This window comes from Diorhabda sublineata, chromosome 7, assembly GCF_026230105.1.
Source record: "Diorhabda sublineata isolate icDioSubl1.1 chromosome 7, icDioSubl1.1, whole genome shotgun sequence".
In the NCBI taxonomy this organism is placed as follows: domain Eukaryota; kingdom Metazoa; phylum Arthropoda; class Insecta; order Coleoptera; family Chrysomelidae; genus Diorhabda; species Diorhabda sublineata.
Genome location: NC_079480.1, coordinates 3510627 through 3535331, shown reverse-complemented (window position 1 = coordinate 3535331; position 24705 = coordinate 3510627). Strand labels below are relative to the sequence as shown.

The 24705-nt window shown below is 31.6% G+C and overlaps 1 protein-coding gene across 6 annotated transcripts in view; it reads left to right on the top strand.

The window, feature by feature from the left end:
- The window catches only part of LOC130446301 (homeobox protein homothorax), a 356948-nt gene that overhangs the window by 181005 nt on the left and 151238 nt on the right, over positions 1-24705 (top strand). For all 6 annotated transcript variants that reach the window (XM_056782464.1, XM_056782466.1, XM_056782463.1 and 3 more), the window contains one exon: positions 1117-1240. In XM_056782464.1, coding sequence (XP_056638442.1) covers positions 1117-1240 — 124 coding nt within the window. The remainder of the gene's footprint in view (positions 1-1116; positions 1241-24705) is intronic.

The following is a 24705-nucleotide window of genomic DNA, read 5'->3' as shown; positions in this document are numbered from 1 at the left end:
ATGTTTGAAATCTTGCACCCGACTTCCTAAAGTGGTCCGAAAATACGTCTAGATTTACTAAAGGGGGCCTACAATGAAACCAAAAACAAAAATAATCCTAGATATCGAGCTAGTTCATTTTACCAATGACCAGAGTACTATACTTATTTAATTGTGGCCTTCATCGTGTTTTGATTATTCTATATTCTATTCTGTATTATTTGGTATCAACAGTTTTTAGAGTTAGAACTCGTAAACCTACCCTTTCAATTTTGAATTGTACGATCATTCCAAAAAAATTGCGTATAAAGGACTCAATAGAATTGTAATACGGGGACCCACACCTATGTATAGACAATTTTAAAATGAGATTTGGAAATGACAAAGATTTGTTGCTAATTTTGTCCATCTAGCTCTAACTACCAATTAGAAGCAATATCGGTTTGAAGCATTTCAAGCTTTCAAACTTCTTGAAATTGTCAAAGGAGATAACTAATGGTGCTATGGTTTTGACTTTCAAAAAGATATTGTGAAGTAAAATGAAGCATCGGAATAATGCGAATGGTTTTTCTTGATGCTTGAAGTTATTCCTTTAGGTCAAAATACCAATCAAATTTGTTTCTGGAATTGTTGAAATTGAAAAAGAAAGACAGTATACTGGTTCTTACACCATGACAATGCACCTGCACACGTTCTTTGTCCAAAAAATTTCCGTTGAAAATAGTACGGTTACACTATAATCCGACCTGGTCCTATGTGATTTTTTCTTATTCCCAATAATGGATAGAAGCAGTACACCGTTTACACAAGATTGAAGAGGTCAAATAAAAAACGAAAAAGAAACTGTCTGCCATTTCCTTAGATGAGTACAAAAATGTAGTATTTGGAAGATGATGAAGTTGTTTTATAATTGTATGAAAAATTAGAAACTGTTTAAAAATAGTACTAATTTTTGAGTCTTCCCTCGTACACTGTCTTTCTATCTATGCTTTTGTAATTATCAATTAATTTGACTCGTTTACGTTGAGAATAGTTCTAATGCTAATTGAAACCTTTTTTCACATTTTTGTATTCTCCCTTTACAAACTAATTGATAAGATATCATCATTTATACCCAAGTTTTGTTTTTGATTACAGAGACCACCATCGTCGTCGTTATCATACGGGGGTCCGGTCAACGATGACGTCAGATCTCCCGGTACGCCTGGACCTCTATCACAACCACCCGCATCGCAGCAAAGTCTGGACGCTTCGGATCCTGGTAAGTCGAAAAACCATACATTTTTCTCTAGTTTTCTTGAATATTGACGATAATTATAAGTAATTTTTCATTACTAAGCTGTGCTCGCGAACCGTTTTAAATTTATTGAAATAGAAAATGCTACAAGCACATCAACAGATGAGCGTGTTATATATTTAACTTATTCCGTGTTAAGTTGGACTAATATTCATCCCCAATTTTTGCGTTACGGTACGTAAGGTCTCGCTGAAGTATCTTCGGCGGGTTTTGGGTTACCCTCGGAGATTGAGAGGGTCCTTAAAATGAGATAATGTGATCGGATCTCAAACGAGGTGCTTCCGCAGTCGAGACCACTTAGTGTCGAGTACTCTTACAATGTCATTCAATCGGTCATGGTGTACATGCAACTCTTGCCGAATATAGGTAACGCGATGTTCAAGGTCTATGAGATAATAAAGTTGAGGTTAATTCAAAAAATTAGATTAAAAGAGAAATGATATGTTTGTATAATATTATTTCTAAGGAAATTGATATTTCGATCTGATGCACGGAGATAAAAAGCTTTCAATTTTTTTGGTAATTTTGAGCCATTAGACCCTCGGTGGGTGAACAACTTGTAATACAATTTAGGAAACAGGGGTAATAAATAAATTGTGGCTTTCCATTTGAGCGCAATGGACAATAAGTAGGGAGAGACGAACTTCTTTTGTCTATATCCATTCGGATTCTCCAAGGAGATATACAAACTGTCGGATTTCTGCACGTTTGATTGAGATATATATCGGATATTACTCTCTCTGGGAATCCGGAAAAATACGCTTTGTTGTGATTTGATGTTCCATCGCGAATTAAGATTAAGGGATTTAACTATATTAAATAATACAATTTAATCTTTTAAATACCCAAATTCAATAACTGCTACGTTTAAAACAGTTTATATTGTTGAATATTAATTAATGATATTAAAAGATTTCCTTTACAAATTGAAGTACAATCTGAAAACAATGGGATTACACAATGAATATATTTATTTAGTTCTAGACATGCTACGGTTCGATGCAGATCTCTAACAATATCTGACATGTATCAAAAATGTTTTTTTACTGACAACTAGTTAGTTACATAACCTAAAAATTGTTATATTCAGACGTTTCATGTGAAAACGGTTATTTTAATTTAGTAGCTCTAAATAACAGTGAATAAAGTCGCTTTTCGCTAATTCCTCCAAAATCACGCAATAGATTTAGATGCGGTTTTCACCATCAATCATTTTATTTTTCACGAAAGGATTATATCAAGTAGTTGAACTGGAGTATCTCTTGACTTAATTAATATACAGTTTCAAAAATACTATTATGTAGAATAAAAAAAGCTTCCATAAGACTTGATTGAAGTGGTTCTGGAGAAATTGTGTCTAAAGTCTGAATTTCTGATTTTATATGCTAATTTAAAGGCTGTAGTTTGTAATAAAATTATTATTAAACATTACATTAAACAATTCAACATTATTTTTTAAGATATCACACAACAGCCTCCATGAGCACGTATTTCGGATTATAACGACCATTCAATGTATCCAAAGTACAATACAAAAAGCATTTTACCTTTTTACAGTATTGATATGAATTTTGAATACTAATGCATGTTGTGCTATGATGTTTTGTTGCTTTTCTCGCGAAAACCGCAATGCTGTCAACCTAGAATTTCTGAACCTTCTGGGCGAAATACTGAACTAAGCGAATTTCAAAAACCTCTCTTAAGAGAATTTTGAAAAGACCAGTAAAACTGGTAAAAAACGAAAAGCTGTTAAATATCGGCAAAGTATTCGTGCGATTGCTGAATTTATACGAATAGACCAAGAATGTGCCCGGCAAATTTTACATGAAAAGTTTAATATGCGAAAAGTGTGTTGCTTCATTCCGCACTGTGTTTCAAGAGGTTTCTAGCCAAGTACAACATCCCAGGATTGGACAACTCACCTTATACGCTGGATCTTGCACTGTCTGACTTCTTCTTTTTTCTTTAGACCAAATTTGCATTAAAAGGAACAAGATTTGAGTTTGTTGAAGCTTGGAAAGAAGAAGCGGCACGCGTCTTGAAGTACCTGACTGAAACAGACTTCCTGCACTGAATAATGGACCGATGTAGTGATAGAAGAGGGGTTTATGTTAAAGGGGATGGTAAATAAATATATAAAATATCAAAATAAAATATTTTATATCATCAGCCTCGTTGTTTAACAGCTACAGTTCGTACATAAAGAATCTGAATATACCTTTGATTTATATCACTTACATCCTCATTTAAGTTAGATACATCTGCAAATCGTTTTCTTACTCACGTGTAGATTGATGTTTTTGCATTTACGTCATTGTTTTTCCAGATATGTGGCACTCAAACACTGCCTTGTCAAATCCTCGCTTTCATTGGTTCGAGCTGATAGCACTTCTTTGTTCAACTCTTCTTCCCCCTATCAGAAAATAGTAGTTAGTATACAAAAATAGTATGTCGTATTTCCAATTATGTACCTAGTATATATTCATGAGAAGTGAAAAAAATGACTATATCCGTAACGCAACTTTTCATATTTGATGCACTTTTGGCAGGGGAATGTTTTTCCGAATAAGTTTACGAGCATCTCGGGTTTCGGAAACCCACATGGGTCTATTAACGGCAAAAAGAAAACGCACATGTGTGGGTTGGCGAACGCCATAAAAACTTTGAATCTTTTATTTTATGATTGTAACCGCAAAGGGTGACTAGTCAACCGGCCTGCGGTTTACGTAAATCAAACAATACACAAAACGCAGCGGACTATTAAAATTGGTATAGTTCGGAACACCGCAGACTTGTTAGGAGTCTTTATCGAGTTTTTGTGGTCGGTATCTAAGCACGCGAGAGCCCTTTTAGACCTTTTTGTGGACAGGGACATTGAATTACTTATCTTTTATACAAATGATATAGCTCACGTAAACACCTTTGCGGTTACTTCAACTAATTTAATTTTTTTGATGGATATTTCGAAAGGAAATAACCAGATGACATTTCCTAACCCTAGGGCAAGATTAATGTTATCAGGAAATAATTTTCTTGTAAGTATTCTTCAAATTAATGACAGTTGCTATTTTTTTTTCAACTAAGTATCTACAATTATATCCAAATTTTATTATCCTGCATCCAAGCTGTTATTATTTTCTTTTTTTAAAAAAGATGTAAATTAATATATAACCGTAATGTACCGAGACTTATAATTAAATTCTGCGAATTTGCATGAGATAAAAATCGTTAATTAAAGAATTGGAGAGAAAACTGCAACCCTTGTGAAAATAGATACATCTTTCTCATTAAAATTTAATTTTTTTTATACAAATCTGCTTCCTATTCTTTCGCGCCATCAAGACAACGTTGAATTATTTGAAACAAAGAAACCCATTAGAAGAACGTCAAAGTAATTCCGCCGCCATCTCGATTGCCAACTGCGACGCTCAGACAGGACCGTAATGAGCTAAAATATTACTACTCGACTTTCCTAGTTGAATTGAAGCTTTCAAACCATTCTAATAAAAAATTATTTGTAAATTCTCTTTCTACTAAAACAAAACTTCATTATTGGCGTTTCTCAAACTACCTTTATGCACGTCAGTTCCAAATTATTATTAAAATATTTTTTGAGTATAAACAATTGATAAATATCTGAAAAATTTTAGTCATTCTACTTTTCAGGTTAATAGAAAATCTTTCGACAACATAATTGATATTCACAATATTCTGTTTACTTCGGAAAATTTCTACTTTAATCACCTCGCACTGTTTCTGAAACTAATAGTTCTCTTACTTCAGATTCTTCAATGAGTTTTAGGGCATCTAATAGTTTCAGTTAGGGAAAGCCTTCCTATTATATCTAGTATGTTCCCAGATGTCGAACTCTGTAGTGATTAACCTTTAACACAGAATCTGCGACTCTACTCACAATTTTGAGTGTTTTCAAGAGTCCATTCACACGAAATGTCCTATTAATACTTTTGTGCAGATTTACTCTGGTCGATACATTCTTCAGATTTGTCCTGGTTCAAGTTTGGCAGTAGTGTATATACTTGTATCAGTACTGATTGCACAAAATGCTTCTGGTCACCAGTTCATCAGTTATCTCATCCCCCCCTACTCTAGTGTTCCCTGGTATCCACAGCACTTTACACACATTCATATCTGGTTCGATCAGTACACCAGAGCAGTCTCGAATAATTGCATAAACTTGAGCTTGTTTGATGTGCTTCAGCTTTTAAAGTGTACAGACCAAGGTGGTTAGACTCATATATAAATTCATTTTTTTTTTTTTCTAATTGTTGATTCGTTTTTATAGCAATATATTTCATTTTGAATTTGATCTCACTCGAGTAGTACTTTTTTCCATTTTCTTGCAAGACATTTTCCATTTGATTGATTATTTATAAATTCAACAAATTTCTAGAAACATAATACACCCCTGTCTCCGTTTTAAAAACCTTTTCGGTCATTTAAGAATGGAAATGGAGTTCTTTCGATTTGAAAGTCGCAGCATAGCGTTTCGTTTCGATAAAGCCGTTATCATCACTGCGAACAGCAAATTTAAAATGTTCATTAACGATATCGTTGTCGCGGAGGGATTGTGATGGATGTTCCTCGAAACAAAAGAATATCTCCTCTTACTGTCCAATATCTTAATTAAACTTACCGATTTATTTCCCAACGGTTACAATGATGTAATCAGCGGCGTTCGTACCGCTATTTTTAATTAAAATATCGCCGACTTTCCAAAATTATGCATCACAACTAAATACCATCGATTTTATGTTTTTATAAATTTAAATATTTATTTCCTTATAAAACTTTTTTTCTAACATATATAATTTGAACATATATTCATGAAAATCGAGTCTTGAAAGTAAAATTGAAAAGACAATCTGTCTCTAACTTAGTCACGTATAAATCTAAATATGAACGCACAATTCATATTCAAATTTTTTATTTACTTTTCGCCAAAAGCTAACACGTTTTGCATTGAAATTTAAAGAAATGGTCGCGCCTCTGCTAGAACTAAACGTAATGTTCTACTGTCAAATATTCCAACAGAATAAAAAGGTCTTGTTCGTTAAATTACGCAATTTAAAAGTTCTCTTCGTGAAATGAATAAGTAACAGCGTTGTCGAGACCGAAGTCGTTTCCATCGGGATGGCCATGTCGTCGCCGTCATTTGTTTTTATCAAAGCTCCCTCAGGACCAAAGACGGTCGTGGCGGTAACAAATTGAGAATTAGAGCTTCTGGATATCTATTACTATTTTTTCCAGGAAAACAACTAGTTAGCTATCAACGTTACCATTACCAAAATGTGATGAAATAGAAGGCAATAATCTAAGAACTATCTCGCATAGAAATTATAAACGCTAAACTTCCCATACTTTGATCAACCTCAAATCAAATCGACAAAATAAGAAATTCGAAACGAAAAGCTTCCTACTATGTTAAACAAGTTGTCTTTTTGATTCAATTTTGGGAATAGATAGAAACCGTTAAGAGGTAAAGTGACTCAAATATCGTTCGAATCGACGAAGATGCAACATCAAATGGTACAATTTTCTTTAATTTAAGAATGAAAAATCATTTGGAATCGAGCGGAAAATACGTAAAAAGTGAAGTTTCATTTTTTAAAATATATTTCGGATATACCGGAATCTCATTGATTACTAATATTATATTATTTAATTCGTGCACCACAAGAGAAGAGTAATAGCCATTACTTGCGAATGGAACACCATACTTTATCTATAACTAAAAGGAAAAAGCACAGAATGATAATTATAGTTAATGATAATATTATTACAGGTATTTAAAGATTAATTCTCTCTACCTGTCATATTATTAGTAGTATTTCCTGTGGTATTTGTAATAGCAACACTATTCACACTTTAGTTGACTTCTATTTATGTTGTCGTCGATGTAACCTACAGCAGCTGCAATTCATTTCCAACCTTTTCATGACTGTGATATCATCACCCCCGTTCACACAAATCGTTGCCGATATTAGTATAGTGAATTTATCATATTGGTAATCACAAAGTGAAAAATTTGATGTGATCTGAGGTGGTCTCCTCAGTGAAATATTTTTTAAAACTAGCGGTAAACGATCTAGATGTCTTACATATAACAAGTCCATGATTAATGCCTCAAGATATATTCTATGACATTAATTAAACCTTCTACGAGGTTTTGCACCATGTTCTTTTTTACTAATTGGAGTACTTCAGTTTTCTACTCAATTCACAGCTTGTCAATGGATAGTTTATAACTATAGTTAAAATGGAGTGCTCAAAATCAATTTTATAATGTACTTGACTCAAAACAGTCACTGATAAATTAGTTGTCAAATAGGAATAGTAAAAATCTGTTTAATAAATAAGCAGTAACTGTATAGATTCCTGTACAAAACGATATTTTAATATAGGTTGTGTTTTTATTATAAGTCGTGATAAATGACTTTTGAATTGTTGTTTTAGTGTAAAAAAATCTCAAAAGAGATTCTCTAGCAACGTATATCGAAAATTTTTGTGCGGCAATCGTTTCCATTTAAGTAGAAACTACTGAAAAAAAAACTCTCTATTTCAAAGTTGACCGTACACGAAAGTTGCTCCATGTACTATTGAAGTTCCACTCCATAAATTAGAAACCACATTTGGCCGAAGTTTACTGTAAACTTCTCCAACAGTCGTTGTTCGAAAGGCATCTAAACTGTGTACAGCAGTTTAGGAATAATTCAGTAAGCGGTATAAGTTCCATAAATATTTACTCAGTTCTTTTATACAGTTAGACATGTAATTGTTGGCCTACACTAGAAAACTTTCTGTTTTCAATGGCACATTATTCATTCAGTATACCGAAATGAATATTTGAATATATTACGATGTATATATGTTAATAGTATCAAGCTTTTCCATCACTTACAGATGGAGACATGAAAAAAATTCTTTACACAAAAGTTTGACAAAATCAACTAACTTTTCGATTCCACAAAATAAAACTGACTCAAGGACACTTAATCGAAATACACTCGGTTTATCAGGTTGAAAGGATGAAAATTCTTCGTGTTATTGTGAATAGAAATGGAGGATACCAAAATGATTAACAAGAAATTATTTTCTTATTTTGAATTGTTTACGTTTTTGAGGATTGAATTCTCAAAAACGCTGAAATCTGTAGCTAGCCTAAATATAAAATTCTTCTTAATTCAAAATTGACGAACCTTCAAACAAATATTCATTCCCAATTTAATTCTCTTTTAGTGGGAGGTTTTTTCGTAAAATATTCAAATTTTATTATTGCAACTTTCGTTTATGCGATGATAAATCATTCATTTAGGTATGTTTTTTCCTATATTTGGATTTTTGTAATCTCTCTTTTATAGATCAAAAATTTGCGAAAATGTGTGAGTTTGCGTTTGTTCATTATTTCTGAATATAACACAAAATTAAAGGATTTTAACTTTTGGGTATCCAGCTGGGGGATTGTTCAAAGCCAACACAAAAATAATACAACGATTCAAGTCAAAAATCTTTGGCAACATTGTTACCGCCCCATGAAACGTGAACAATAAAACACGATGACCTAAAAATAACCACAGCAGAAGAGGAAATACACTTTCTGAGTTCAAACTATTATCAAAAACTACTTGGTTAATACCAGTTAAACGAACTACTACCAGCGCGCAGAAGACTAAAGAGGAAACTACAATCTAATCTATTAGACCTATAAACAACAAAAAAACATACGGAGAGTTGTCAGAGGCTTTTCTCCCTCAAAACATCTTATATGGTCATATTTACTTATAGATTGCTAGAAAAATAGGTAGTGAAATTTACGAAAAAAATTAGTTTATTAATAGAAACAAAATCCGATAGAATTCTTTTCTTTCTGACGTGATTTTAATGATATTTTAATCTAACCATGTTATCGGCTATTTCAATTTTCTATAATCTTTAGCTCAGATCAGTTTGTGTTAAATTATAGCTTTTAATGGTTTTCTCATTTGCTTGATTTTCTTCAACATCTCTGCTACGTTCTTTAAACCACCCGTTTCTTTTCAACCCACATCTTCCTTTATGAAAATTGTGTTGATACTGAATTGTTAATTTCATCTAAGAATATACACATCTTTCTATTTCTTAGCAGTATTTTCATAATTGAAATGTAGATAAGGACGCGGTCATACCAAATCTAACAATTAGGTTTCTTCTTTGGTACAACATCCTCATAAAATGGGATGCATTTTCATAAAAACCATATACAAGATATTCCATTTTGGGGTTTTAACTGAATATTTTTTACAGAAAATTTCTACCCCCCTGATTAGTTCTTTGAGGATTGAATTCTCAAAAACGCTGATATTTGTAGTTATTATTTTCCAAGATTCTTGATACAAAATTGACGAAATATAAAACAAATTTCCATCCTTTTAGGAATGAATAATTTAAACATCCTTTCTTAGTGGGAGATTTCGTAGTAAACCGGTCCAAATGTTTTTTTTTTCTATACTTGGGTTGGTTAGGTCTCCTTTTTGAGGAGAAAAATTTGCGGAATTTTTCATTAAGAGAAATTGGAAAATTGGAGCTTGTTGAAAGAGTTCAATTGTTGTATAAAGTAAAACGAAAAAAGATCCAAGAAGCATGTTTGTCATCAATAAAAGTGCTTTCTGTTGATTAATAGTATGTTTTTATATCGAAGGAAAAATCTCTGTTCTTGTTAATTAACTTGTAGTAGAAATCTCAATCTCCCACTCTGTGTGATGAGCAAAACAATTTATCAGAGAAACAGATCTAGTTCTAGCGTACACTTAACGATGGCGTCGTGCCCGTTGGTCATATTAAAAGGCACTACTTGTAATTTTATATTCGAGCAAATGAACAATTATCGATTTCTCCATTAGTATCGTTGTTATCGTAGGCTTTATGTTGAAGCGCAAACTCTTCATTAGCAGCCCGTTTTCAATTATAGAAATAGTTTTATGTGAGGGCGCTTTCATTACTTACAGTCCATATTAGATTGCATAGCATTAACCAACGTAATCGGTAATGGTTTAATGAATCGTTTTACTTTCCCCAAATTAGTTGACATCGATTCTGAATTTATGGATTTTATGTGGGTCAGGAACCAGCAGTACCTCTAAGGGAAAATTAGTCGATAAAAATAGGAAATTAATGGAAAAAGGTCCAAGTAGAATAAACGGATACATTGTTCTAATTAAGCCTAACCTAACCAGCGTTTCGATAACCAAATTATCGTCTTCAGGGACTGAAGGTAAACACTTTACCTTCAGTATAATTTTCCATAAATTGAAAGCTATGTAGTTGAAAAGAATATATTTCAAATTATCGACCAAATAATAATTCAAGCTTCATTTCACATTTTTATTTTTCTTGTATTTTACATCTCACTTTTGTATTATGGATTTTATACAAAGAGTTCGACGCTATTTATGAAAAATCATAAAATCTGTCAAATTTGATCTATAAATTGACGTTCTTCTCTCTTCAAATGAAAAAGTACAATATTCAAATTTTTTTTAAACATAAATGATATATCGTTTGTAAGCTCTTTTCATTCTCTATTCAAAAATTTAGATCTATCTAAATAATAGACATATCAGTAAGATTTTTTGATAGTTTCAATTAAGAAATTTCCTAAATACGATATGATGCAACATATTAAAAAAGCAGGTATATAAAAAGAAGTGAAAGTGAGATCAGTGAGTTAATTTTCGAACCGAACACCACTTCATCGGACTTTCTACTGGCTACGGTCTCAGAAGTATCAGAGATGTTCTCTATGTAAAGATTATAATGACATGACAACTAAAATATTTGCGAGAAGAAGGCATACTTTATATGATTAATTTTGTTTGTTTTAATGTATTTTTGTTAAATAATTTGACACCAGTTAGTATTCTTTTATGTTAAAGTGGTAGTTGATTGAAGTAATGATTCATATAATTTTGAAAAGTAATTACAACAAACAAACACATTTATTTGTAATGATTTTTACTCAACATAAACACTAATCAAAGAAGAATCGACGCACATAACAAATCAGTGACTGCGATTTTAAGGAATATACCACAAAAATTCAATTTGAAAAATTTGGACTTGTACATAAAGTTCATGAAAGGGAGTTAATTTAAATTTCGGTACTTCTATGCTAGTATTATATTTTACAATATTTCTTTTATAAAGTCGGATTTTCTTAGATGTAAATTGAGGTAAATTTTTATTTTGTCTATGAACATTTGTTTCTAAATCTCTTATTCATATACACATTTTTGTTAATTTTTAACAAATTATATTCGACATAAAAACGAGATCCTAAATCACTCCATAAAACTGAAGACAATAAATAATCTTTCGCGAATATAATATACGATCTTGTGCAAAAAGTAATTTGTCGTTTATAAATATGCAATCATAAATTATTTTATACTTTCGTTTTTAATTTATTGACCTGTTTCAATTAAATTAAACATAGATATATAATAATGAGGAAAAAAGTGTTTCTAGCAAAAACGATCGATTTTTTCGATATTCTTTTCGTTTTTAACTTTCATTAAGAATCAATTTAAATGCTAAGTGGATTTTTATAGGAAATGTCACCTTGGGCTGGTCGTAATGAATAACTGAATTAAAACTATTTATAAATATTCAAAAGTGGCCTAATAGCTCATGGTACATGCATAAATATTTATGAATCTCAAATTAGGTAGTTATTCGATAACGAAAAGGAATTTTTCATACAATTTTAGTTAATTAATAAATTTATAAAATCCTAATATTGATAATTCAGCTCGGATATTTCTCAAGACACAATTTAGTGCTTTGCATTCCAAAAAATTTTGTATAACATTTAAAAATACGTTCAATCTTGCCGTTTCGGCCACTTTTTCTGAAACTTTGCACAATGATAGTTTGAAGCAAGCTGATTAAAAGTCTCCGCGGGCTCGAAACCCCAAAACCATAAGTAGCCGGACGGACTGTCCAACCAGGTCAATTTAATCTTGCCTTATTTGACTGGACCTTACCTAAAGTGGCCGGGACTGTTTTATCTTGCTTTAATTTACTAATTAGTATTTATAAAGTTACTATCCAACCCCATTGACAACCCAGCTTTCTTTAAACTATAATTGTGCCAAGTTTCCATAAGTATTGAGCGGGGTATTTCCAATTTCAAGTAGTGCAAGGCAGTCCAATCCTGATTTTATGACTGAACCTATTTCAGTATTGTAACACTGTTGACATTCACTTGTCTCAATTTGCAAATCCATTAAACTGCTGTTCTACATGGATCCATACAAGATTTTAAATTCCTCTAGATCTCGAATATTCATTATTCGCCTGTTTGAACGAGTTAGTTCTTCTATTTTTGCGAAGAAAGCAAAGACCTTTCTATCTGCAGACAAGGTCACGGAGCAGGTTTTTTGCGATGCGCGTGGGATAATTTTCATTGACTATGTTGAAAAAGGAAAAACTATCAACTATTATGCGAAATTATTGTAAAGTTGGAGGGAAGACATCGACGACCGCTTTTGACTAAAAAGAAAATGTTGTTTAGAAAATTTTTGTGTTTTCGTTGTTGAGCCAGATACTTCTGAGGCCATTTTCATCACCACAGATGTAGTTGAATATTTTATGAAACACTCACAAATTTTTTAGAATAGAAATATAATTAGATACAAATATGGACTTCGCCTCATCGCTGAGGAGATTTTGTATATGAATAATTTAGTGAGTACTAAAAGCATGAAGCATGATATGAAAGTTTAAGAAGCTCATAGTATGACTACTTTTCAAAAACTAGCGAAATGAAGGCAATAATAAACATATTGAAGAAGAACGCAGCCCTACGGGAGGCCCAAATATTTTATAGGACAAGAATTACTACAGGAATTTATGAATATGAATCGGTGTGTTAATTTGCAAGTTCCTGCTGTGCGAGGTGGATCCTCAACTGTTGTCCTATCTTTTTGAGTGGTTTTGTAGATAAGGTTAAAGGTAAAATCCTGTTTTATTCCATATGCTTAACTTCCTGCTTCATCTTATATCGTTTATCCATCATAAACTCTTCGATTTTTCTTCTGCGTCTGTAACACTTGTCACCGCCTATCATGGTTACCTTCCTGAGAGAACAAAATTGAAAACAATTCCTGAATCTGTAACATATAATCAGTACAGTACAATTTTTTCACATTTCAAACTAGGCGTTTAACGTCACCGCAACATTTCTCTTTTATCATGTTAGTTAAGCTTCACAGTTTATAAATTATTTCTTACCACAACCGCCCATAACGATGGGTAGTTTTGTGTAATTTATGTGTCATTGCGGAAGCCTGTAAATCCTACTTCGGTTTTCTTTGCTATTACGGATAAGCAGAATGATCGGTTTTTGCTCCGTCTCTAATCTCTCTAGAAATGAACGATGGCATTTTAATTTTCTGTTACCGTGATTTTGATATTTATTTCCTACATGAAAATATGCCAGTAATATATCAGAATCAAGATGACAATATTGATTATCATTACATCGAAATCGATGCGAGACTCTATTCGACTATTAATTATTTGTAAAAATAAAGAATTCATTCGTGATGTATAATTTTCTATACTGTTAATTTAGCTATAACTCTCAATTTCATGTTTATTGCACTATTACCAAAAACTCTTCATTTAAATTAATCGTTTATAATCACTAACAATGATGAATGCTTTCTGTTTTTACCGATAATCTTGTGGTTTCAAACTTATCTATTAATTGCTCAAGTTATTGGTAACTTACATTTTTTCCTGTAATTAACATCAAATCTTCTAGCCTTAGCACACTGGTTAGCTCCATAGTACAGCTCAACAATTTATATTGTTTTCTAAGTAGAATAAAGCAATTTCGTTTCAAATTCTCAAATCAAACGTAACTCGATAGAGGCTCTTAAGAAAGTAATTAGGATTCTATATGTGTCAGTAGAAGATCAAGGAGAATCGTGTTTAGATGTTTAATGTATTGTTTGTTTTCAATCCTCTTCAATATTTTTGCTTGACTTCTTGTAACCATTTTTTCAGCTTCCTATTTTTCTTTTTCCATCTACTCCTCTCTTCAGCAATATTTTCACAATTCTCTCCTGTGGCAATAGATTCTAACCTTCTCGCTCTTTGTGCTTTAAATGTTTGTGTTATTTTCGGTTTCTTCATCTTTAGTTACCTTTTTGTGAGTCTTTCCTAGATACCTTCTGCCATATTAGTACTATTATATACAAGTTTCTTTTCCACATTTCGAATTTTTTTATCATTTTCCGATTATCATTTAATAGGTTCTAATTATGACTGCCCTTGAAATGTTTTTTTATATCATCCCTCTGCTCTATTACTTTCCCAAATTCACTTATCTATCAACTTTCATTTTCTTCTTGATTTGTATTTCTAGAAGTATTTTATTTTCTCTTCATTTAATCGGGAGTTAAATTGTTTTATTTCAACAACAAATTTACTAAAAAGCTTTTCCATTTCCATATCTGAAAGATGGTGCCTGCTTGTATTTTACTTTTTCTCATTACTAATTCTAATGAAGTATTGTCTAAGTCCTTTTTCCACTATAAATTCATCCGGTAAATAGTATTCTATTAAAATTAAATTGTTTGTTATGGTAAGGGTCATTCTGATTAGTGCTTCTTTTTGTGTATTGAGTCGTAAGCCTGTTTGAAATAAATGAAAGGAAAATGTGATCCTACATTTCAGCGTAAATATATAGTCAAGTGTTGATCGCTTTGCTCTAAAGCCTCCTTGGTATTTTCCAGCTATGTTGTCTTCATACTGCCTAAACCTAAGACACTTTTTCATTATTTAATATTCTATTTTTCCAGGTATCCATTTATTGTTATTCAGATAATTTATAACTGTGTATACTTTCTCCTTTGTTGAAGTTTCTTCTTCGTCATTATGGTCCTCATTATCTTCTTCGTCGCAATTTAATCTGAATTTAGATGTATAGATGTATTGTTTATTCTGAAATTACCTTTCGTAAATAGTTCTCTCTCCTAAAACTATACGTTTTTCATTCAACATCTTTCTATATAATTTGTTGAAAGTTGTAATCATAAAATGCTTTATATACATTCGATACTATTAATGAATTCAGAGACTGGGCACGAATAATTGTCATTCAAAGCAACTCTCGATCACATTATCTTACTTGACAGTTGTTGAATGTCGTCTTCTTAAGAAAACAAACTTGTCAATGTTAATTCCCGCTGAGATGTTCCATAACCGGCCTATTCGAACTAAGGGGAGGGGATTAAATTTTAGCGGAAATGCGGAAGTGTGCTGGAACAAAACATAACAGAATTGAACAAAAGTTGACGAGCCGGAAAGAAGAACAAAACCAAAACAACCGACGATGAGCAGAGTCTTGAAGGAGTGCGTTCAAGCGTGCATTTTGAGCATTTGCTCATCGCTCGCTGCTTCTTAAGGAATTAATGAAAACAAAAGAGCAGCCACGCAAAAAGTTAATTTTACACCCCTAATCGGGTTAATTGTAATCGGCTTTTGGTGCTTTAATAATTGTAGAAGTCGGACTGTTAAGGACGATGGCTTATCAGCACTCTGGTTAACACCTTATTAACTTTTCGCAATTTATATTACTTTGGTTTTTGTTTAAAAATACTATTTCGTTGAAAATTTTCATTCTATGAAAAGAGTTACTTAGATTATCTCTATACAGTATCTAATTTTAAAGTAAATAAAATAACATTTATCTTCTGAACGTTTAGTTTGATTTTATTGTTTGTTGTAAAAAAATTAATAAAATAAATAATAATGAGATTGTTATAAGGATAAATTAAGTTTGTTAAAATATAAAAAAGTATCGAATAATCAAGATGAGATAACTTATAACAAACGAAACTCACCAGAAAACTAATTGTATGGTAGTTTCAAATGTTGACCCCTACTTAGTTAATATATTTAGCAATTGTAGGTACCATTTTCTAATTCTGGATATGGAAAGAAAGTATACCATAATTCTTGTTATGAATATGACTAATCCGATCTTAAATGGGCTATAGTTTCGAAAATGTTGCCAAATCTATTACAATTTCTTGATTTGATGAAGTTTTATCCTCTACTATACTCCTGGAAAACTGGAAGTATATCTATAAATACTAATCCTGACCATTACCGCTTCAACACATGAAGATGTTTAGCAGCAGATTCTGCCACGTAGAGGACAAATCCTCTATCTACATTCTCTAGAACTATAAGAGACTACGGAGCATTAATCTTGGAAGTGTTATAATAGAGGATGAAGATATTCGACAGCTAGAGCCATCCCACATTCTAAACTTTCTAAGTGAGTGGGATTAATAGATCAGCTGTTACTATTGAGCATCATCAGTGCCGCACCAAGAAAAAGGTTTTTTTAAAAGAGATTTCATTGCGCCTAATGTGAAATTCATGTTTCTGGTTCTTATACTCTTTTTCCGATATCCAAACTAGTTTCATGTAGTTCAAATTTGGAAGATATGGTACGAGTCTCAATAGCTAGTTCAGTGTTTTCTTATAAAACGATCAAAGTTATAAAAATCAAAATCAAGATGGTGCGGCTACCGGTAGTGAAACAAATGTTCCCAAAGGAGGGTTATTCCATGGTTTCCCCGCATCCTAGATTTCTTTTTGGGGTTTTCTTTAAATTGGAGTTGGAATGATTGAAATATTAAAGAAAAAACTATATAGCCATATATATATTAACGCCAATCGCTGAATGAACTTTATTAAAATTGAAATAAACTGGTACTCAAATTATTAAGTATATATTCTAATGCAGTATTTTCATCTTGAACAATGATCTGTACCGATTGAAGAAGATCAGCACAACTTTGAATTATTAAAAAACAGTGAATCACTATCAATATATAACCTATAAGCTTTTTGTTAATACAAATCCTTTCTATCGTCGATTCGAACAATAAATGACAAAAATTAATATATACGGATGAAAACCAAGTAATAGGTGACTATTTAAACAAGTTAACAAAGATGAAGTAGACTGTGAATCTTATTTTTAGAAATATATTCAGACCTATCGCGTTTCATTTTTTGTTTGTATGTAAATATAAATTGTTTTTAATGTCTTTCATCTCGTTCATATCTATCGAAACCCCAGTATCATTATTCAGAATCAACTGATGACGCATACTAATGCACCATTAATAAATTGAGATTTGTGCGTCAGATATATTTGAATATCGGCGGACGCGCCAGCGACGTGGGGACGTACATTCTCGTGTGTTGTACACAATTACACGTTGTGGTGACATTAGTTTAATTCACTGTCAGCTAATGAAACTTTACGATCCAACCACGTGAACTCTATACCCGCCACTCGTTTTGTTCAACATTCGGTTAGTTTAGTTTGGTTTAACGTTTGACGTCAGGTTTTTGTTAAGGAAAAATTATATACCTACGATCGTTTACAAAGTGGATTGTTATACGGTTGTTATGTTTTTTTAAAACTTTTTCAATAACGATGATCGATCGAATGGAAACTAACGGCGTTGGCATTAGTTATGGAAAACATTATCACTAATTGAATTCATGTTATGTACCTTCTAATCGGTCGGTTTATAAATGTTTTTATTCCATATTCTTTTGACGTACTAAATTCCGATGTAAAGATAAAAATTTACTCAAAGAATGATAGCTTATCAAAACATTCAATAAAAAAGCAACAAATACAAATTTTACGAGGGCGCAACAGCTTTTACGGTAGTTGAAATTCATAATAGCGGTAAGATTACCATTTGAATTTTCCCGTAACTCGCCTAGGTGGTCCTGGAGCGCTATCGTTTCCTTTACGGCGAAAATGAGGGTTGTTTTCCACGAAAGTCGTTTTCCATTTCATTCGCCATGCCATTAACGTTGAAAAAGAAGAAGGATGCTCCTATTTAAACAAGTTCCATTAGCGAACAACAGGGCTGGACTGAGATATGTATCGATGTCTTCTGTTTTTTCTATGTACGTGTCAATCCAATTCACATTAAAAATATTAGAGAAGCTTTCGAGCTATTTCAGTTGAGAGGTGATATATAATATGATCTGAAACACATGATATTTATTCAGATCAAATACCATACACGCTTTAATAAACATACAGTGTGGTCTATTTCGATGTGACAATCTGAAGAACTGAATTACTTTCATTTTGTGTGTATGTAATGTACAGAATTTTATATAAGATTCGATTCGAAACATTTGTTGTAGTACTTATTAATGTTTTCAGGAGTTTTCTGGCACATATAAGTAGAAATATTTGGAAACGATAGTTATATTCATACTGAATGCACTACACCAGCACTCATAAGTAAAGTCTTAAACGCATTTCGATTACCAACTTCTCATCTTCAGAGACTAAAATTTATTTTTGTTTCTTGAACAGGCTTTCTAAACTTTTTGTGTAATACGTTGTATGAGATTTCGAGAACTGGGTGAGAAATTTTTCAACGGATTACCACGGCCTACGTCTTTCAGCCAATATTCAACAGCTTTTGGCATTATAAACTTCTTACTTATTTCACTGGAATATTTAATAAATTATTATTAATTATACAAAATATGAAATTGAACATAATTTCAAGAGAATGAGTTCCAATCAGAAATGAATATCTATATTCATTAAATTTTGAAAACAACCAAATAGTCATAGCACAGTATGAGAAGTATCTGTGTTATTTAGTGAGTTGAAGGAAGAGTATGAGTAAAAAGGACGATGGGAAGGATGAGAAAGCAAATAATCTAGAAATAGATGAAAACTTGGATACTAAAAAGGTAGATACTCAAATATCTATAATTGGAACAGACACGAATATGCATGGAATAACTAAAATAAAGAATTTACAGCACAATGGTTCGAAGTATAGTTACAGCAGAAATGACGTGGATTGTCGAGACAGAATAACGAATAATGAGGTACATAGACGGATGAATATGAGTAGGAATGCTATTAAATATATTGAGGAAAAGAGATTGTTATGGAACGGCCACGTAAGAAGATCATAAAATACCAGATGGATGAAAAGAGTTATCTACTGGACTTCCATGGGTAAAAGTACACAGGAAGAGCCAGAAAATCTGTTGGCGACAATAGCAGAATTAAAAATTTAGTGTTTCACGAAATATAGTGAAAGTTCTTTATCTTTTTCTTAGTTTTTCTTAGACACAGCACAGGAAATTGATAATTTATTGAGATATCTCTTCAGTATCAAAATTATCACAATGTCTATCATTTTAATGCCGCAAATATGAAGAAATATGGATGTTTTTATCCAAATTTATAAATTTATATTAACGCAACTCATTTATGTAAATTTTTACTAAAAACCATATTGTATCACATTCTGTTCTTCACATTGTTTTCCTCTTTTTTTGTGAGTGAATCCAAAATTTCGCGGTACAATTTGTATTTCAATTTTAAAGTAGTTGACCACGTCAAATCATTTTCAAACTTGAAACGCTTAGGATGGTTTTATAATTAATCGTAATTAGCACTTTTCGTATATTTTCATACTTACTGTTGAGACTTGATATTAAGCATTCTACATTTTGGCACTATATTTGATTAATTTTACTCAAGTACCTTTTTTCAACTGAATTCAATTAGTTTTCTCTTGACTTCGGACAAAAATATTTCGCAATTTCAAAGATGATGTTAGTTTTCGTTGTAAATTCAAATATTCTAGGGTCGTTGTTCTAAATTTAAAATTAGTTTCGCATAAACAACAATCATAACATTCTTTTTTATTTTGAATGTGCAAATACAGGGAAGTAATTCTGTTCGTAAAATCTTGATCGATTAACCTTAATCCTGACCTGTATTAGTAAAGATACCGACCCCTGGAATTTGGATAACCTACTCCCTTGGCTTCTTCAGCCCTTACTCTACCCATCAATGTAATGTAACTGACACGAAAATAAAAATATTACACTCGAGTGAACAGCAACGTAAACGTCATAACTCTGAGAATTTCTTGGAATAAATTTACAACTCGGAAGAAGCGGATCCTTCTACACAGACGGGCTTTTTTTAATGAAAATGTTTCGTATTTTTCCAGCTCAGCTACAGTTTCTGAATATATTAAAAAGTGTAATTCCTTTAAAACATTAAAGTTTATGGATCTAAGTATTCATATATAAAAGTTATAATCTTAAAGGTGAACAAATTCAAAATTAATATATTACTAGAAGGAATTCAGCAGACTTAATTTATTATAACTTTCATATTATAATACATAATTATATTTTGTGGTAGAGGTTGGTAGCTTTGGGGATCTCTAAAACTTAAGAAGAATAATTAGAAACTAAATTTTTATTTTTATTATTAGAAAGTTTACGAAAATCATACCAATAGGATATCTAATACCAAAGTAGGTAAAAGCTAGAATATATTTTTAAAGATAAGATATATCCCAGATACCTCGAAAACCGGGCTTACAATCTTCGTGTTCACCAAATCTTCACGGACAAACTAACGGAGACACAGAGATCAATGGTAAGAAAAATTCTAGATATAAATCTAATGGGTAGGAAAAAAACGAGTGGATAGGAAAGAAAAGTAAAATATATTAGGCGATATATCTGGAAATATTAAATAAATCAGATGAAAATTACAAATGAGATGGGTAGACAACTTAAAGAAAGAATAAAAATCAAGATTGGAGAAGACTGAGAATGACCTGGGTGCAAAGATGGAAAGAGGTTTCTTAGATAAAATCTAATTTACTTGAAATTAACTATATTTTTTCCCATAATTGCTTTTTAGAGAAGCTAAATTCTTATTATTTGTATGAAAAATTTATTATCATGATTTTATTTTTGATGCTGTTGTGCCAAATGGTTATTTCAGTTTATAATTCACATTTGTTAATCGTCAGTAATTACGAAAAACATACATATTAAAAGATATTTTCTGAAATTGAAATAAAAATAAATTTACATTAAACTGTCTCGAGTAGTAGATCGGCTTTCACATTGGGAAAGTTAAATGTTTCAATATGGTTCACATCATCTTCTGAAAGAGTACCTACCTATTCTAAGAATGTGAGTAAGCTATCAAACATTTGGCTGCTACGCATTCCGCAGTTTTGGCACTTAACGGATGTTTCTCAAACGTCAGATATTTTGAATAATTAGTCAATAAACAAAACAGATTACGATTTGTATAAGCGATTTCGAAGTTTTCTATTTCAATATCTAACTAAAATACACAGTAAAGCTCAAATTTATTTTTTATATTTTGTTAACGAATGATGAGACGCAACCAAAATATAATGTTTATATAATATCTAAATCTCAAGCTTCTCTATTATTACAATCAGCTCTTTGAAGTCCTTGTCATGATTTATTTCGCAGAACTAGCCTCTCCGTTTTTCTTCCTGATTTTCTATGGCTTCTCTTACATTTTCCACTTGTCTGAAACTCTCCATCATAAATCTTCCGACTGCTTTTTGCCTGAAATCTGTATGTATCCTCTTCAATACCTTTGAACTATTATGGGTACTGAGCACAAAGTTACATTACCACTACACCATCAACACTGACTGATGCGCGTTTCGAGTTATCGTCTTCAGGGACTGAAGGCAAACTAAATCCGAGCGTGATTATGAGGCATACAATTTTGCACTTTTCAGTTAACTCTAAACTATGGAGGATAGAAAAAAGCACAATCTTTGTATATGAAAAGTGTCTCTCGAAATACCTTAAATAAACTTGTAAGTCCATTGAGTCCAAATGATTTTAAATTTTTTAACTATCAAATTGCTATATTCAAACTATGCCCTCTACAGCTCGACACTTTTGCATCTTTTTTGCAAAAAATCTCACTCAATTTACAAAATGTTGTGATTGAGATTATGTTCAAGAATATAACATTTACAAAGTAAATTTCTCGTACACTCGTACCTCGCACATCATGATCGATATATAAAACATTATAATCAGATTTCCCATTAAGATAAGATAATGAATGTTTACTGCGGATTATGAGGTAACAGCTTTTTTGTGCTGCAAAAGTAAGAAAGGCATGTAGAAATATAATTGCTTTTAGATAATATGAAAACAATGGGTAGTTTTCCTTCTAGTGTAACGTAAAAATCAATAAAACCGTGGAATAAAAAACGAGTAACTCAACAGAATAATAGAATGGAAAAGCAAATCAGTGTCTAATTAATATTGATATCGATATTATCCTCTATATTATCACAAAAATCATTAAAACGCTATAAACGTTATGTTAAGTGATCTCACATAAAATTTTAAACGTACCTGCTATAAAATATTGAATAGACAATTATGAAATGGAACGGCGCTCCGCACTACATAACTTATGAAAATTATTCAACCCTTGAATAAACGAAGAGAAATACTTTGCACATAAATAGATTGCAAAAGTGTTTAAATGCCATAAATGAACAGCTAACGCTATAAAGATTATTTTAAAACCGATATTTATAGACTTCAACGTTTTTGGCACATATATTTTTCTAAATAAATTTCAACTTGTAATGATAAAACCATTTATTGGGCTCATTTATGTACTAGGATTATTCATCTCAACAGACCAGGTGCTGCATACTGGTGTTTCCTAAGTTATTTTCACCTATCCACGATCTTTTCTCATTTCCTTATATTTCTCTATTTTTCAATTTCATTTATACCACTTGTACATTTGTTACCAATCGGTCGTGTAATAAAATAACATCTTTTCTTTTGACAATCATGATTTAAGATTGTTTCTATCGTATATATCCAATTGTTCACAATAAAGATTTGCATTAATAGTTTGTCAAGGTTTTAGCACTTCTAAATCTATATCACACCAAATTCAAAAAAACGCCTTTATGAGATGTAAACCCGGATTTCGTTTCATTTGAAGAATGTCTTTGATTTTCATATAGAACCCATGCGTCTCTAGTGATAAACGATCAAAACACGGTTCTGTATGACGTTAAACCAATACGTTGCATGTGATGGATCAGTTGACTTTATTCTGTTCAGTCCTCAACACTTGGTCAGCTTATTTTTCTTTACTGTTGCAAATAATCGTGTGTAGTCGAGCATTTAGGAGCTCCTCCATTGTCTCACATGGATCTTCTTCCAGTCCTGGCAAAAATTGCAAATATATTTAATAAGATCCGAAGATTAACAAAGACATTTCTGCTTGATATAGAATGAAATCTACAATTTACCACAGACTCAATAGAATGCCATAATTCAATTTAGTATGAAGTAAGATATTATATATATTAAGTCGAATAGTTATTTTATATTTTTATATTATCTAATATGTTTTGTCGATAAAATTTTGATTATACCTTCCCGTTTTAGGGGGTACTGACATTTATAGTTATTTAGCCTTTGGTTTTTTTCAAATTACCATACAAAGATGTCGAATGCGCTCCTTGATGGAGGCTAAATTCAGATTCAGATTAGTTCTAATTACTTTATATCTACAGAATTGTTTGCTTAAATTCAGTTGACATCAACACATCTTAGCTCAAAATCATTTTACCGAAGATTCACAATACTAAATAATATTAGGAATGGGCATCAAAGAAACAATTTCTTTCACTAGAAAACAGAAAATCAGTTATCACGATTTTAACTTTTCATAATTGCATGATATTATGAAGATCTGACAATTTACCTCTTTCAAAAAAACACTATAACAAATGAGACGCCATTTCACTTATGAAATGTTAACTATTGAAAGTTTTTGTTGATAAACTTTGTTATAATTTTCGTTGGACGTAAAACATTGTGACCAACACATTCAAAATGAAATTTCGTTGTCCTGAAAAAAGGAACTAGGTCCAAATGTTGGTATCATATATTATACCATTAAGAAAGATTAAAATTAACGGATATAAATTTATTTATCTTCGACTTTTACGAACGTCTCATGTACTTGGATAAATGTTTTTGGTTACAACTGTTGCGAAAAGCGAATAACACCGGCTATGCTTTTCTCGTATTCACCTGACCATTTCACAACAAATTTCCATTAAGTAACCATGTTTACAGAGGATTCGACCATTAAATCATTTGACATTTCTTGTCTTTTTGTTGATATCATTGACGTTTTGAAAATTGTTATGCGGTGCTCGAGATCAGTTTTCATATTTCTTGTCAATTATTACTTTTAATTATGAAAATTATTAGATATTTCTTGGGACCATTAATAAAAATTGTAAATTGATTGAAATTTTATTTCAACACGGGAACAGGTAACAATTGACCATTCGAAAATGATGGATTTTCTAGATTAATACCACAAACACTCAGTCGGAATCATTGGGATGCGGAGTTTCAAAACATCTTCTCCTTTATACTTTCCTTTCAATATGATTGCTTCTATTACATTATTCAGTAATTTTTTT